This window comes from Rousettus aegyptiacus, unplaced genomic scaffold (assembly GCF_014176215.1).
Source record: "Rousettus aegyptiacus isolate mRouAeg1 unplaced genomic scaffold, mRouAeg1.p scaffold_m13_p_4, whole genome shotgun sequence".
NCBI classification, from domain to species: Eukaryota; Metazoa; Chordata; class Mammalia; order Chiroptera; family Pteropodidae; genus Rousettus; species Rousettus aegyptiacus.
The window spans coordinates 6,701,246-6,713,859 of record NW_023416307.1 but is presented as its reverse complement, the minus strand read 5'-3'; the positions used below and the strand labels follow the sequence as shown (position 1 = coordinate 6,713,859).

Genomic DNA, 12,614 nt, shown 5'->3' with positions numbered 1-12,614 from the left:
CATTAATCTTCCGACCTCGAATGAAAAGGCTCATGTCTTTGAGACGATGCCATCAGGGATTTATGGAACACCCTCTACATACCCCTGGCCACCATAACCTCCAACCTCCATCCTTCTGGTCACTTGAACTCATTCATCAAGGACTACCCGGAGAGCAAGATGGTAAGTGACATCTTTCTGGGTGACATCAAAGTCCATGTGGACAAGCCATCAACAACTGAAATACCTTGGTCTTATGCTTACTGACAGCCTCCTCCACTCCACACACACACACACACACACACACACACACGCACGCGCACACACACAGAGAACTGCGCTACTACCTCCGACCTGACAAACTCCAAACACTTCATTCGGACCACCACCTCCAGCTTTTCTGTCTCCCCCTCAGTTACTCTTCCCTCTTTTGACCCACCAGGACCCAGGCCCTCGATCCCTGTCTTCGGAGTCCATGGTTCCTCAGCCACCCTGTGCTGCGCTATCCCTCCGTCACACCTGCATCAACTCCACTGTTAATCTCACCACGACTGCACTTGGGCTGCTGAGTGCTGCTGCTAGAGAAAACCACACGATCCTGATGACCGGTCACACTAAACGTGTCCTCTTCTGCCTCACTGGGGCTCCCAAAGCTGCCTAGCGACTCCACAGTCTTCTGGCTCGTTCTCCCCTGACTCCTTCTCAGGAGCTTTATCTCAAGCCTTCCCAACGCTCCTGAAACTGTGGGTTGCCCCATTCCTGCATGTAACCTCAACTCTTAGACTCCACAGAGGAAAGGGGAGTCTTAAGATGGGAACTCCCCGCTGCAATGACCCGTGCTCATGCCGGAGTCTGGTCGCATGGCTGGCACTCACGGACTTGTGGACGGAAGAAATGAGGCTCTGCCCACCCGTTTCTCAGTGACACTACTCTATCACTCACTGTGCCATTCCCCAACGTCGTCTGTCGTTTCCCCTTTAATGCCCTTTCCGATGCACTAAGCATTCCCAAGCCCCTCCCATTTCAAAACCACACTCCCTGCACCCCCAAATTCCGGGAGCAAGTGCCCCCTTCTCCCCACCCCCAGCCCTTAGCCACGCTTCTTTAAGGAGTTGTCTACAGACGCTCTCCACTTCCTCACTTTCCAGCCGCACCTCAATTTACCACCATCTGGCTTCACCGCTCTGCTGAAATCACTCTCGTGAATGTCACCAACAGCTTCCTTCTCTGTTATTTAATCTAAAGGACAAGTTGCAGTCCTCACTTCTCCCTGTCTCTCTGTGACATACGACACCACTGACTACTCCTGCCTGAGTACCATTACTTTCCTTGATTTTAAGCTGCTGTTTTCTCTTGGCTCCTGGACATTTCAAATTGTTTCTCCTCATTTTCCTTTCACTGGCAGCCTTCTTCGGCCTAGCCCTAAAGTCTGTTTTTCTCTGTATTCAATCCCAAGGCCAGTTCTCTCACGTCTCTATATAACCCTCTGGCCAAGCTAATGAACAACGCCGGCTTTAACGGCCACTAGAGCTCGCTGCTGAGCGCCCGGCCCACACACCCACAGCCGCCGTCTGGGCCCCAGAAACTCCAGACACCTCGAATCCAACATGTTCAAAATCAGACTGACCTTCTGGTGACAGCTGGGGGTGGGAGGGTGGAGAGGGCTGGGGGAGAGGGGTGAAAGGTTAAAGAAGTACAAATCAGTAGCTGAGAGATGGTCACGGGGATGGGAAACAGGGCACAGGGAATGCAATTAACGTTAATGTAATGGCTAAGTGGAGAGACAGAGGAGAAAAAGAGCAATTAGGGGGATTGTTTTACGAACTATATAAATATCTAACTAACGTACTGTATACTTGAAACTAATAATAAAATTAAATTTAAAAAATAAAAAGAAAAAAAAAACCTTTAAATACCTCAAGAAACAAAAGAAAACAGATTGACCTTCCATCGCACACGTGCTCCTGCCCGTCTTCCTACGTCTCCACTTCCTCCCTCACAAGCGGACTTGCATAATCAACTTAGATCGTTTTTCCCTTTGGCGCCTGAATATTCCTTCTTCCTGGTTCACCTTTTCTATCCTCTTAAATCTAATTTTCACTCAGTCTTCAGATTCTCAATTTAAAGTTTGATTCCTCCGGGATACCTTCCCCAACTTCCCAAATCCAAGTTAGGCGGCTCTCCCACGAACGACCGCAGCATCGCTCACTACTGCACTTACGTCACTTGATTATAACTGCCTGCTTACTTATGTGTAACACCCACTAAGCTGCGAGCTCTGGGAGGTCAAGGATGACATGTGTTGAATTCCCAGCACTTAGCATGTACCTGGCCTGTGAAAGGTAGTAGATACATGTGTGTACTAAGCAAATAAATGAACAGAGAAGTGTGAAAACTGGAGATATCTTGAAAGGTGTTCAGATCTTAAATTCATTCTCTCAATATGTCGGGTATTACAAGATGATGTATTCTCATTTTATATACAAAGGTATGCATTTTAATGGAAAAAATGCTACAATAATATGCATCTAGCACTAGGAAGCAAATGTATTTCTTAATCAAGTTTAAGGAAATTAACATATCCAAATAACCTGCCCCCATATTCTAAACATGAAATGGCGACATTTATATGGGTGGGTACAGTTTCGACTGCATATGTTCCTAGCCACTTTGAGAATCTTTTAAAATTACTTTAATTATTTGAACTCATTTCTGCTGTTAAAATATCCACTTGGAACTTCTACTTTTCCACCTTAACTGCAATTAGTGGGACCATACCATGTCCCAAAACTACTAATTTGTGTTCCCATCACACAAGGACATAAACTAACATTTGCAAAGCTCTTAACCTTTGAATGGCAGAATGGCAAATACATCTGAAGTCCAGGCACAAGCAAAATAAACACAATACAATGCAAAACAAAACCTAATACTGCTAATGTGTTACAAGAAGAAAGAGAAGGATAAACTTGGAGACTGAGGCTCTACTGATGGCAAGGAAATTTATCTAGAAGCACAGAAATAAAATGTGTTCAATAAACAAACCTTCCATATCGAAATCCGCCGTGACCTCTGCATCTTCACCGAGCAGGGTGGAGCTTGTCGACGATGGCAACGGAACGCTAATTTTCTCTAAACTCATTTCTTCTTCCAAATTTTTGATCCAGTCTGGACTTTTTAAAGTAATAGTTATAGTCCGACCCGATAACTAGTTGAGTAAAAGAGAAATAAAATAAAAATGTATTAGCATGATAACTGACTTCATTGGAATAAAGTGATGAATGCCTTAGTTATACTATGCCACGGTACAGGCTTAATTTAGCTAGACTTGATTCAACATAACTGTTTCACATATACTAAATTTTTAACTAGTTTAAATGCTCCCAATTCTCCCTTTAAACGCTTGTGTTGCCAAATCAAAAGTCTTCTAGGATGCACACAGTTTCAAGTTTATTTTGCTGCAGCCATGTTGAAGACACAACAAAGTCACAAGACACACTGGGAAGAAAATCTGCAGCATGTATGATAAAGCACTATCATCTCCAGCACCAAGGGAGCTTCAAAAGATGAATGAATACCCCAGTGGAAAAAATGGGCTAAGGACACAAACAGCTCATCACAGAACTACAAAGCCAATAAATTTTAAAAACTAGCAATCAAAATCTTAACATAGAAATGGCATACTACTCCCAATTTTTCAGACTGTCAAAGTTAAAATTTATTCAATATTAATTAGGATGGTAGATATTAAGTAATCATAATAAAACCAGACACATTCTTTCTAAAGAGCAATTAGGCAACACGTATCAAATTTTGATATGCCTATATTCTTTGACATGGCAAATTTATATTTAGAAATTTATCTTAAGGAATTAAGGAACAATAGGATAAGCTCACAAGTTATAGCATACATAGAGGTTCCCTATAATGTTGATTTTAATAATTAAAAGTTGGAAAGAACAATAACATATTTAATAACATAACATAATTAATGCAGCCATTAAAAATTACATGTTTCCTCATACAGGAAGATGTCCATAATGAAGTCTCAAGGACAAAAATAATGAGAAATGACCCCATTTGTGTATATGTACAAATGTATGTGCATATATGTATATCTCATTTGTATTCATATACATATATATAACCTCATTTGTTTTAATATATATACATGGATATGTGAAGGTTAAGAAAAATTAATTCATAATGGTAGGATCACAAGTGGTCCTTATTATTTCTTACTTTATACTTTTCTGTATTTCTTAATTTACTTTTGCATAAGTGTATTATACCATATTCAGGTAAAACGAACAACCGAGACTCTACAAAACCTATTTCAAAAGCAATATATGTGTGGAAATTTTTTTCTCCAAGGAAGTGGAAGTAATATAACAGAAGAGGAAGCTCAGGGAAACCCTTACGGAATTGTGCACTGTGGGAGAAATTTGGCCTGGATTTTAGTCCATCTTATCTAGTGACTATATAGTTATATATTTAGGATTTGTCCAAAAACATTCAGAAAAAGTTGATAGACCCAGAATTATATAAAAGTAAAACTACTCCAGGCCATTGATATATATCCCCAACAATGACATTTCAAATCACAGATTAGGAATATCTCCACTAATTAAAAATTTCTAAAATGCTTCAATGGGATGGATTTGTTACCTATGGGAATTATTATTTTTTTAATTTTTCAATAACAGTTGACATACAATATTATATTAGTTTCAGGTGCATGACATAGTGATTAGACATTTATATAACTTACGAAGTGATCACCCTGATTAAGTCTAGTTCCCACCTGACACCATACATAGTTATTACAATATTATTGACTAGATTCTCTCCGGGAATTATTTTAGCTATAGAAAAGGTACCTGGGTACCACTATCCAAGCCAATAAAACAGGTTCCTAGAGATAATATACACCTTTCTTTCTTGTTTTCTTATAAATAAAGATTTTCTCCATTTGATAGAAATCTTTTCTACTATATAGATGAGGCAGAATATCTATCCCAATTAAAAATTTGAAAGTTTTTATATAAAAATATAATTAAAATCAAATGAGGTGGTAAACATGTTTTCTTCTTGGTCTATGTCAATGGTTAATAGCTCTAGGGAGGGGCTAAAATAAGCCTGAATCCATCAGAAATCTAGTCTAAATAATAAGAATTAAAGCACATCATAAAATCTTTTATTCTACTGAATTGAAAATACATTTAGATGACTTTGCTGCATGTCTATAAAAATATACTCTTTAGACACTTAATTACAGAATGGTTTAGAATCAACAAATGCGACTTACCTCTTTACCATTTAGGCTTAGAACACTCAAGGCAGAACTTCCCTCCAAAAATGTAACCCACATTTTATCTTCTACAAATCTTTAAGAAAGAGAGACATAAACAATAAAAAAATATAATTAATACTTTAGCCGTAACGAACCCAATAACTAGTCTAATGGTTATTAACAAGGGCCTACAGAGGCCAGGAAGCAACAAGACAAGAGGGAGAGCGGTAGGGCTCGTGCTGACCTGGAGGGGGCACTCTTCCCCCTAAGCATTCACATTTAAATGTCTTTCAAATACTATGCTCATAAAATCGTCTGCCAGGAGAAATGGGCTTGTGGATCTCCAGTTATGATTCCTGCAAATCCAAGCTTTCATTTCATTGACAAGAGACGAAAGGGCCAGAGGTTAAATGGCTTGTTCAAAGTGACCTTACAAGGGAATAAGTCACAGGGCTAGAATCCAATCCTCCCGAACCCACAGTCCAGTTCTATGTATTTTTGCTGTCTCAGTGATGTCCCTGAAGCAAATTTCCTTTGACCGAGAAAGGAGATAGCGAGTTGTCATTAAAATTTATCTGTCTGTCTATCTCAGGGAGCCTTGTTATGGTCTGTCTTTATTCACTGACAGCCATTTACTGTCTTGAGACTTCAATGGCCTTTGCTATGATTCTAAGTTCATCATTTTGAAATAAGAAATCCCAAAAGTCAAACATAAAAAAAGACGTAAGGACAAGTTCTGCAGAAGATGGTTGCTGATATGTAATAATGTTATCATGCAAAAAGGAATAAAACAAATTATAACGTTAGCAGTCTTATTTATAGAAACAATTTATAAGTTTAACTATTCTCAGCTGTATAAATAAAGTTCAGAAATTCTTGAAGATTTTTCAAAGATGAGAGAGAAGAAAACATGCACAAGTATAGTCGTTCTCCCTCTTTTTCTCTCGCCTTCCCTCCCTCCCTCCCTCCCTCCCTAGGATTCAAAAGTATAGATTATGGATATCAAGAAGAAAATGCTATAAACAAAAGTGCACAAATACTTTATCCAGTTTAAATCAAAGACCTGGGACAGATTTCTGCAATCACTCAAACATGTCCAAGGTAAGTGACTTAATTTCTTTGACATAAGGTTACTAAGATGTAGGATGCTGTCAGTAGAGAGACAGAGGGACATCATTCCTACCTAAATACTATGAAAGGCATCTTTTTAAAATTGAGGGCAATGGAGACTATCCCTCCTCCAAAGGCTCTAACCACTACTGTAAGGTTGCACTTGTACTGCACCAGTCCCCTGACCCTAGTGGTGCCAAAGCATTTGGGGTCCCAGGGCAGGCAGAGTGACTTTCTTGGTCCTACCTTTAATGAGCAATGTGCCCCTTACACATTTCTAACTTTAACAAGAGATTCTGGTTCCAATATCCATGGACTTACGTAGGTCTTTTTAGAAGCTGTATTTTCTCTGTTTTTACTTACTAGTGTCAAAGCTTCTATAGTTTTCTCCCCAATTAATATAAACATCTACATGCATCTAAATTTGCCCCATCTACATTTCCAGGGGGCCTCTTATTTATATATAAGGGGATTTACAGACTTCAGTCACTCCTTTAATGGTTGTCTTATTCTAGACCAAAAGCTGATCAGCAGTGTAAGCTTTTGCTCGTTTACTTTCATCCTCTGCTTTTCTTATTCTAACTTGGTCGTCTGAAGGTGCAACCACCAGGATATCCTAGGTGTGGAGGCAGCCCATTACCCTATAATGCTTGAGTTATGCCTCGTTTTGTTACCAATACAATTTCCAATGGTGACAGCATTTGAGGGAAAGTTACTGGCTCCAATTTAATAGCACAGGTTCTTTAGAGACTGGGTTATAAAGACAGACAGGTCCTTTTCTTGTATCATAGGCTTCCATCTCTTATATACACTTGGATTCTAGCCCAGGGCAATAATTTACATTTGCTTATAAGGACACTTATCTGCTACTTTGCTGCCCACTCACACAGTCCACATGATGCTCCCGGTGGTTTGGCATTTCTGTACTTGGCAAAGCTTACTGTCAGCTGTAAACTTGGAGATGTCACTATGTGCTTCCTAAAGCCTCAAGATTTTTAGAAATTTTTTATTTTATTTTAAAGCTTTAGGATAGATCTTTGTCAAAAAATTTGAGGGAAGTGTAAATACAATTTCTTTTCGATTTGCTCATTTACTCTCTGAAAGGCCTCTAGGTTTCATAGGTCTGCTTCTCATGCTACATGAAACCATACCATCTTCATTCTGGCTTCTATTATGTTTAGAATCTATTACATACATGCTGATCTTCCCAACTACATTACAAACAGGGATCGAGTCTTCAATTTCTCTGCTCTTCCACAGTACCTGGTATAGAGATTTGTCCACCAAAGATCTATAAAATATATCTAAATAAGCGGATGAACAGTATACAAAGAAATTTAATAATACCTCTGCCCTATAGAACTCAAACACATACATGTTATTCAATCTCTCAAAATTGCGGTATGCTTGGAAGAGAACATTTTTTTCAAACAACGAAAGAGGCATCTGGTTCTGCAAAAGCAGATGGTTAAGTCAATAATGGAAACCAAGACCAGAATGGATGACTCCTGAGTGTTCATCTGCCAGTGACGTTAACTAGAAATTAAATGAGTTAAAATTTCATCGTATTTCTTAAACCGAGGATGGAAAAAAATCACTCCACTTTACTCTTACCTCTCCTTAAAAAATAAAATAGCAATCACATCTTCGCTTTGCCACAGGGCTTATAAGTCATATCATATAGGACTCTTGAGAGATCACAACTAAATGTGGCACATGCTTCTGTCGTCAATGGTTCGTAAAAGTTTCACTACTCAACTTTAAATTTTCTAAGTAGAGAATTCAGTTTTAAAACCTATAAGCTCTTTGAATAACATTTCTATAGTATGATTTTCCTATAGTTTGGAAATAACAATATTCACTTACTATTCAAACACTGAGGTAATTTCCAATATAGAAAATGTTATTTATGAATCATGAACAAAATATTTTACTCACCTTATGAGAATAACTTCACCAAAATTTGTAAACTGCTGCAGAAGCTCATCAATCAAAGTATCATCAAAAAAATTATTTTCTGGTACAGAACTTCTGATTGAGACCAATACTGTACCGTCCGGTGGACCCTGAACTGCAATTACTTCTTTATAAATGTTTTGCCTCTCTTCGGCTTCAACTTCGAATATATCTATATCAATCAGGGCGACGACAGGCCTTAAGGCATAAAGGAAGACAGATGTGTTAGAAATGTTTAAGACATATTTCAAAATAAATTTCAAGCACCATTAGAAATACTGAGACTGCGGAAACCTATGGTCAGAAGTCTTCAGCTCGGCTCTTCCGTAATGCAGCAAAGTACCAGGAGTCCACGTGTAGAGGATTTTGCTTCCATCTTGAAAACTAGCATTTAGAAGATCTAAATCTTCAGCTGCAGAGAAAATGAAATGCAAGAGAAGCCACATGAGCGTGACAGATCATGGGGGGCGGGGTGAGAAGGGGGGAGCGAGGAGCTGTCTTCTTGCTTCACTAGCTTCAGTTGCCTGAGGCTGAGATGCCAGATACACTTGTTAATAGGCAGAAGGTCTAGACACCTTTAAGTCTTTTGGTGAAGTTATTGTTTTATGCTTTACTTGGTAAAAATGAAGATGAGGCTTAATGTCTGAGGTTACTTAAAGGTCTGAGACCAAACTGTCTTTCATAAATAATTTAACAGACAAGTAGCAGCTCGTAATATTTGCAAACTGCTTTAGTTCTTCACGTTAAAAACCTTGACTAGCATTTAATTGAAAATTTCATAAAAATTTTATTAAAATGTTTCCTTGCTTCTCTTTATATGAAATTATGTCACTGAGAGAAAACAGACTGAATAATTAAATAATTATAAGGAAGTCTGAGAATATTTTACAATCTGTTTTATATTTAAATTTATTCAAGATAACCTCTGTTGAAAAAAAAATAGCCCTCCTCCCTTGATATTTAGATCATTCCCTTGTCCTCATAAAATCTGCACCGACTCATTGAAATGAAAAAGTCCATTTCTCACCTGATCTGTCAAAAGGCCACTTCCTTCTTCTCCAGAGGACACGGTCTGTCCATGCAGGCGTGCGACACTTTTCACTGGTGTCATAGTCTTCAGAAAACAAATCATATTTATATGTCGGAGCGAAGGTTACTTTTCCTTCTAAAAATCCTCTAAAAATCTACAATAAACATATACAAAATAAGTTAGTTATATATGGAGTAGGTTACTTGAAAAGTAAAAAAGTTCTCTTCACTGAGAGCAGTGTTCATTAAATATCTTTACATGCTGGGGACTCTCACATGAAATTTGTGTGCATCTGATAAACACTTCAAACACTGAATGGAAAAAAGCTTCAGAAAAAAATAACCTAAGACATGGCCTTTTTCATGCCACTTGTTTGACCTTCGATTCAACGAAGTACAAAAAAATGTGAATAAGGGAATTCCACTAGATGTTTGAGCTAGATGTAAGAGACAGAAATGTGAAATATTTTGTAAATCATACAGACTGATGCCTTATTCTCAAATGAGAACGTGGGACCTGAAACGGTTAAGTGGTGCCCAAAGTGTTAGAATGTAAGTCTGATGACCAGGAAGGCACCATGTCAAGTGGCAGCAATCATCTCTACTTTGAAAAAATGGTTTTAAAATAAATTTTTCCAAAATTATGTGGTCAAAGTTTTAGGAAATAAGTTTCAAAAAGGCAGATGATATGAGAAAGGAGAAAAGGAAAAATAAAGCATATTGCCACAAGATCTTAAAGTCAAAACACAGCAGCTCTGAAGACTAAGATCTAAATTCACTATTACAGAGAGAATTTTTAAAAAGTATATTCTTCTACTTGAAAGTGAATCTTAATGAGATGTAATATATTTTCCTTCCTAGGAATTAATATGGGCTTTCCTTTCCTTTTTTTTTTTTTAAAGGAAAGGTAGTTCTACATCTGTTAAACTACAGATAACTATTAACTAAAAAGATTCTATGAGATTATATTAAAAAGGCAACATTATGATTAAGAAAGCATGTTTCATAACCACAATTCCGTTCTTCTCAATGCCGTATCTTCTTAAGTATGTAGATACCTGTCCAGCATTTTTCTGGTTGATAAGTTGATCTCCTGCTATAAGGGAATCCCAGTTTTGCTGTCTTATGAGCTCTTTAACTTCTTCATTAGGGAGATCAATTCGATAGTTGAAATCACCACACCAAAATACATAGTCATGGGAAAAGAGCATCCTGCCCTGGAAGCAAGGAGTTGGAATTTTAAATTCAAAACAATCAATTTAAAAAATCTTCTACAACCATTTCTTTGCCTCAGATATCCTTGCCTCTCCCTGGCCATGCCCTATTTGTTTAACCCGCTGCTAATAACACATGAAATATCGACTTAGGTCAACACTGTTGATATTTCTCTGAACTATCTTAAATTTTCAAAAACTGATGTAGAATTTGGGCTAAATTAAAATATTTTTCAAAGCTTTATCTTCAAGAATAAGCAGCAGGAGCTTACCATAGGAAAACTCAGTTTTCGTACTATTTCTGCAAAATCTTCGTTTCTTTCTTTGACCTGTGATTGCCCTGCAGCAAAGTGGCTACAGACGAAGCAAAGGCTTGTTGTGTGGAATAACATCCGTATCGCAACCGCTCCCTTATTCCCAGTCGCTCCTCCCATTCCGGTCTTCACGGTATCTACTGCCACATCCCTTTAAACAAAGAACTCTATATCAAAGATCTGAAACGTCAATAGTTTCCTAAGCATAAGAAATTAGGAATCCATATTACACAATTATATAACTATGTCTAATGTGACAATTTGAGGGATAGGTTGTGAAACTGTGCTATTTTCACAATTTCTATTAGTGACTCTTTAATCAAAAACACATTTAAAAATAACCATGAATAGATGTTTCTCTGATGCAACAAGTACTGTGGGTCCTTTCCTTGTCATTGACGGTAAGAAGTAGCTCAGGGAGCGAGGAGCACGTTGTGCACTGACCTGATAAAAGGCGCATGCTGTGGCCTGATGAAGACGAACAGGCACACCCCCACCAACTGCTCAGAAGCCAGCAGCACGTACTTGTTGTCCCTGGAGATGGTCTTCTGGAGTTCCACGGCCCAGAGCTTCTGATTCGTTGTGCTACCAGAACGTATCAAAAAAGGAATCTTTAAAAAGATATTGACAATATAGCCTATTTTTTGACAGCTGTCAATCATACCTTTGCGAAATCCCTACCAACAGTGAAATCTTTCTGTATGTTGGGGTTTTTTTTTGTTTCCTTTAAAAAAGAAAACCAAAATTTAGCCAAAAGAACTCCACATTAAATCTAACCTACTACGCCTTTACAAAGAAATTTAAACTTACTTACTTTAAATGAGTACTCACCATGTGAGTAATTTCAAGCTGCACACTTTACTTTTTCCTTAAGTATTCATTAAGATAATACTGAAGTACATGCTCCCAGATACATTTCTCCCCTTTTTCTTATCTTTTCTGGATTATAATTAATATCTTTTTAAAAACTTATTATAGAAAAATTTAAACATACACAGAAAAGAGACAATTATAAAATAAACCACCATATACCTATTACCCAGCTTCAACATTTGCCAATCTTTTTTCTCCATCTCCTCTCATGATTTTGGGGGGAAAGGAGGACACAATTAAAAAATTTTAAACCAAATCTAAGATACATGCCATTGAACTTATACTTTCGTATATAGCTCTAATGCAAAAGGACATTCTTATTTTTACATAATCACAATGCCATTATCACACTTAAATATTAACAATTCCTTACTATAATCTAATACACAGCTCATATTTAAATTTCTCCGATTACCTAAAATATATCATTTTACAGTTCCTTTAAAACAAGGTCCAAATAAGGCCCCATGTTGCATTTGCTTGTTATGTCTCTTGAAACTCTCTTACTCTTTGTCTTTCAACTATCCCCACGCCCTTTTTAATGCCATTTATTTTTTTTTAAGAAGCTGAGCCATTTGTCTGTAAAATATTCAACACTCTGGATTTGGCTGATATGTCTTCATGGCATCTTAACATTTGTTAAGCATAACGAACCTATCTCTCACATTTGTTTTAAACTGGTAAATGTGGAAGCTTAAGAAACATATTCAATTTTTATTTATTTGTCTTGCAAAAATAACCTCATGGGTGGTGCAGTCACCCTTCCATCACAGTGGGAAATGCATAATCTCTGTGATCTAACACCTGATCAGCTGTTCAGACAGTGACAATACAATCAAGTCTTTA

General features: G+C 37.7%; 1 protein-coding gene across 17 annotated transcripts in view; it reads right to left on the bottom strand.

The window, feature by feature from the left end:
* SYNJ1 (synaptojanin 1) overlaps positions 1 to 12,614 on the bottom strand; it is a 76,855-nt gene that overhangs the window by 18,646 nt on the left and 45,595 nt on the right. For all 17 annotated transcript variants that reach the window (XM_016162380.2, XM_036219605.1, XM_036219600.1 and 14 more), the window contains 8 exons: positions 11,340 to 11,480; positions 10,854 to 11,046; positions 10,426 to 10,584; positions 9,366 to 9,522; positions 8,633 to 8,750; positions 8,321 to 8,536; positions 5,288 to 5,366; positions 3,025 to 3,187 (listed from right to left, as the gene is read on the bottom strand). In XM_016162380.2, coding sequence (XP_016017866.1) covers positions 3,025 to 3,187; positions 5,288 to 5,366; positions 8,321 to 8,536; positions 8,633 to 8,750; positions 9,366 to 9,522; positions 10,426 to 10,584; positions 10,854 to 11,046; positions 11,340 to 11,480 — 1,226 coding nt within the window. The remainder of the gene's footprint in view (positions 1 to 3,024; positions 3,188 to 5,287; positions 5,367 to 8,320; positions 8,537 to 8,632; positions 8,751 to 9,365; positions 9,523 to 10,425; positions 10,585 to 10,853; positions 11,047 to 11,339; positions 11,481 to 12,614) is intronic.